The following is a 3,420-nucleotide window of genomic DNA, read 5'->3' on the forward strand; positions in this document are numbered from 1 at the left end:
GGGGGGTGGGGGGGGAGGGAAGGGGGGGTGGGAAAAGGCGGGGGGGGGTGGGGGGACCCCGCCGCGCCTCCCGCTCACGCCGCGCGTTCTCCGCCGGGGCGGGCGCGCCCCGCATGCTAATGAGCGCGTGCCCCGCGCGCGCGCCCCCTCGCTGATTGGCCGCCGCGCGGCGCTCGCGCCCCGCCGGCCATTGATCCCCCCCTCCCCGCCCTTCTCCCGGCTCCATTCTTCCTCCGGCGCGCGCGCCGCGCGTCAAGAGAGCGCCGCTCCCGATTGGCCGGCGGGCCTCCGGAGCTCCCGCCAATCGGCGCGCGGCGAGCGGCGCGGAACGGCGGCGCCTAATTCAAGCCCGGCGGATGAATGGGGAGGAGGGAGCGGCGCGCAGGCGCAGCGCGCGCTCGGGACGGAGGGGTGGGGGGGAATCGCATCGCTGCGCGCCCCCCGCCGCAGCGCGCGGGCCCCCCCCGCGCCGCGATTGGCTGGCGGTGCGCCAGCGCGCTGTCAATCACGCAGTGTAAACAAGGCGTTGATTGGCCGGAGCCGCGGGCGGTTTCAAGGCGCCCCCTCTGAGGGGGGTGAGGGGGGGACACGCGCGGCGGGGGCGGTTTCCAGGCCCCCCCGCGCACACCCCGGTGCGGCCCGGGCCGAGCGAGCGGGATCAAAGAGCGGCGGGCGGGCACGGGCAGCGGTCCGTACCGCTCCGTACCGTACCGTACCGTACCGTACCGCCGGGGCACACCGGGCAGCGCCTCCGTACCGCTCCGTACCGCCGGGGCACACCGGGCAGCGCCTCCGGACCGCTCCGTACCGTACCGTACCGCCGGGGCACACCGGGCAGCGCCGCCGCTCCGCTCCGTACCGCTCCGTACCGCACCGCCGGGGCACACCGGGCACGGGCCGCGGGCAGCGCCGCCGCTCCGATCCGCCGGGGCACGCCGGGCGGGAGTGGGCAGCACGGGGGTAACCGCGGGCTGCGGAGTGTGAGTGGGACAATAATGGGGTCTGTGTGATGTGGGGGGGCTGTGCGGTGTGAGCGGGACGATATGGGGGGGCCATGTAGAGAGGAAGGGGGGCTGTGGGTTCGGGGGATGTGCAGTATTGGGGGGCGCAGTGGGGCGGTTGGAGTGGTTGGGGGCCCGGCGAGGTGGGGGCGTAATGTTGGGGGATGTGCAGTGAAATGTTGGGGGGCTGTGCAATGGAGGGAGTCATACAGAGCAATGTGTGGGGCTGTTGGGGGGCTGCGCAATGTGGGGGGCCTATGCAGAGCAATGTGTGGGGCTCTGCAGTGTTGGAGGGCTATACAGAGCAGTGTGTGGGGCTGTGCAATGTTGGGGGGCTATACAGAGCAGTGTGTTGGGGGGCCGATGCAGAGCAGTGTGTGGGGTTGTGCAGTGTTGGAGGGCTATACAGAGCAGTGTTTGGGGCTGTGCAATGTTGGGGGGCTGTGCAGTGCAATGTGCGGGGTTGTGCATTGTTGAGGGGCCATGCAGAGCAGTGTTTGGGGTTGTGCAGTGTTGGGGAGCCATGCAGAGCAGTGTTTGCAGTGTTGGGGGGCCATGCAGAGCAATGTGTGGGGTTGTGCAGTGTTGGGGGGCCATGCAGAGCAATGTGTGGGGCTCTGCAGTGTTGGGGGGCTGTGCTCAATGCAGCTGAGGGGCTGTGTGATGTGGGGGGGCTGCTCAGGCCGAGGGGAGCCTGAACGATACCAGGGACCACACAGCAGGAACGGGAGCGGGAGCAGCACCGGGGCTACCGGCAGCGGCTGCCACCGGGATTCCTGTCGGGGCACTGCGGTGTTTGGGATTTTTTTTTTTTCCTTTTTTACAATAAAAGGGTGTAATTGATTGAAAATGCTGAAATAAATCCCGATGGCTCCTAACCACGATTAGATTACGGCGGGCGATTCATTACGTGGGACGACAATTGAGTTAGTGGGGAGCGGCCGGGGGCCGCAGGGACCCTCCGGCACCGCGTGGACACAGCTGCACACACCGGGACACACGGACAACGCGGGGACAGACGGACAAGGACAGCCGGGAACAGGCGGCCGCACCGCGGGGCACAGCCCGGCACAGGCGCTGCTGCGGCTGCGGCACGGAGCCGTGCCTGGGGACACGCCAAGGGACACGGAAGGACACGGGATGGCACCGCACACCCAACCTCCACATCCTCCTCCACGGCTGCCCTTGGGTCCCTGCCCACGTGGGGAAGGCCGGGAAAGGGCCCTTAGTTATGGATTATCCCAGCGTGGGGAATTGGTGCCAGACGGGAGCGCGGTGCAGCCATCGGTGTGCGGGTACACGGTGTGCAGACCCCGGTGTGCGGGTACACGGTGTGCAGACCCCGGTGGTCTAGGAGAGCTGGGCAAGAGCTTCCTGACTGAAAAGGAGAACCAAAAAAAACCTCACAAAAAGTGTTCTCAGGCTCTTCCTTCCCGCAGTGACGCTGGCGGGAGTGGGAAGGGGCCAGGGGAAGCCCTGGTGCCACGTGGGAAGGGGTTGAGTCCAGGGGTTGTGGAGCACCAGGGTTGTGTCCCTGGGCACAGTTGGCAGAGCCCCAGTGGGTAAACATCAAACCTGGGCAAGCCCCCTCCCTGGGCAGACCACCCCTCATCAGTTGGCATCCCTGTGGGCCGAGCCCCCCACCATGGGCAGAGCCCCTCCTGTGGGTACATTCCCTCTGGGCAGCCCCCCGACCCCCGCTGTGGGTGTCTGAACCCTGTGGGCAGCCCCCCGCCCCGTGGGGATAACTCTGCTGTGTGAGGCCAAATGAGCACAATTAAAGTCAATTTAATGAGGATCCCCCCACATCCACCCCCCAGCCCTGCAGCTGCCTTTGTCCACTGCTGCTGCTGCTCTCACGGTGCCTGTCCCCCCCTCAGCTGGGGCTGGGCCATCCCAGAGCCCCCTGAGCGCTGTGTCCCCCTCGGAGGGCAAGAGGGGACCCTGAGAGCGGGGTGTGGTGGCAGAGGGCACGGCCTGTCCCTGCGCAGGGGACATGTTTGGGGGTGCAGTGAACCCTGGCAATTTTCCCCCTTCTCAGCTGCTTTCCTGAGCTTTATCCTCCCTGGAGCTGCTGAATCCCCTCAGAAGGGACAGGAGGCTGGAGGGTCCCCTGGCACTCGTGGGGTGGGAGCTGGGAACCCCTGGCTCTCCCTGGGTCCCCAAAACCGCTGTGGTGCGACCCTCGGGCTGGTCCCTGTCCCCTCTGCTGTCCTTCGCGGCTCGGAACGGAACGGCACAGCACGGCTCCGGGGCCAGGCGCTTTTCCAGCTGGCCGCGGCATTCCCGGCGCGTCTCAAGGCCGTCTGCGTCCAAGGGTCGTGTTTGCCGGCGCGGAGGGACGAGGTGGCTCCGCAGCGCTGTCCCCTCCGCTGCCAGCCCGGGGACCTCGTGCCCTGCCCCGCGGCCGCTCGGGGGT

General features: G+C 67.9%; 1 protein-coding gene across 1 annotated transcript; it reads left to right on the forward strand.

The window, feature by feature from the left end:
* Positions 1 to 356: 356 nt before the first annotated feature.
* On the forward strand, positions 357 to 3,117 carry LOC121470889 (uncharacterized). The gene is made up of 3 exons (XM_072937168.1): positions 357 to 411; positions 541 to 980; positions 1,890 to 3,117. Exons 1-3 carry the CDS (start codon positions 357 to 359, stop codon positions 2,565 to 2,567), a joined length of 1,173 nt encoding a protein of 390 aa, XP_072793269.1. The 3' UTR covers positions 2,568 to 3,117.
* The last annotated feature ends 303 nt before the right edge of the window (positions 3,118 to 3,420 follow it).

The sequence above is a fragment of the Taeniopygia guttata genome, chromosome 18, assembly GCF_048771995.1.
Source record: "Taeniopygia guttata chromosome 18, bTaeGut7.mat, whole genome shotgun sequence".
NCBI lineage: Eukaryota > Metazoa > Chordata > Aves > Passeriformes > Estrildidae > Taeniopygia > Taeniopygia guttata.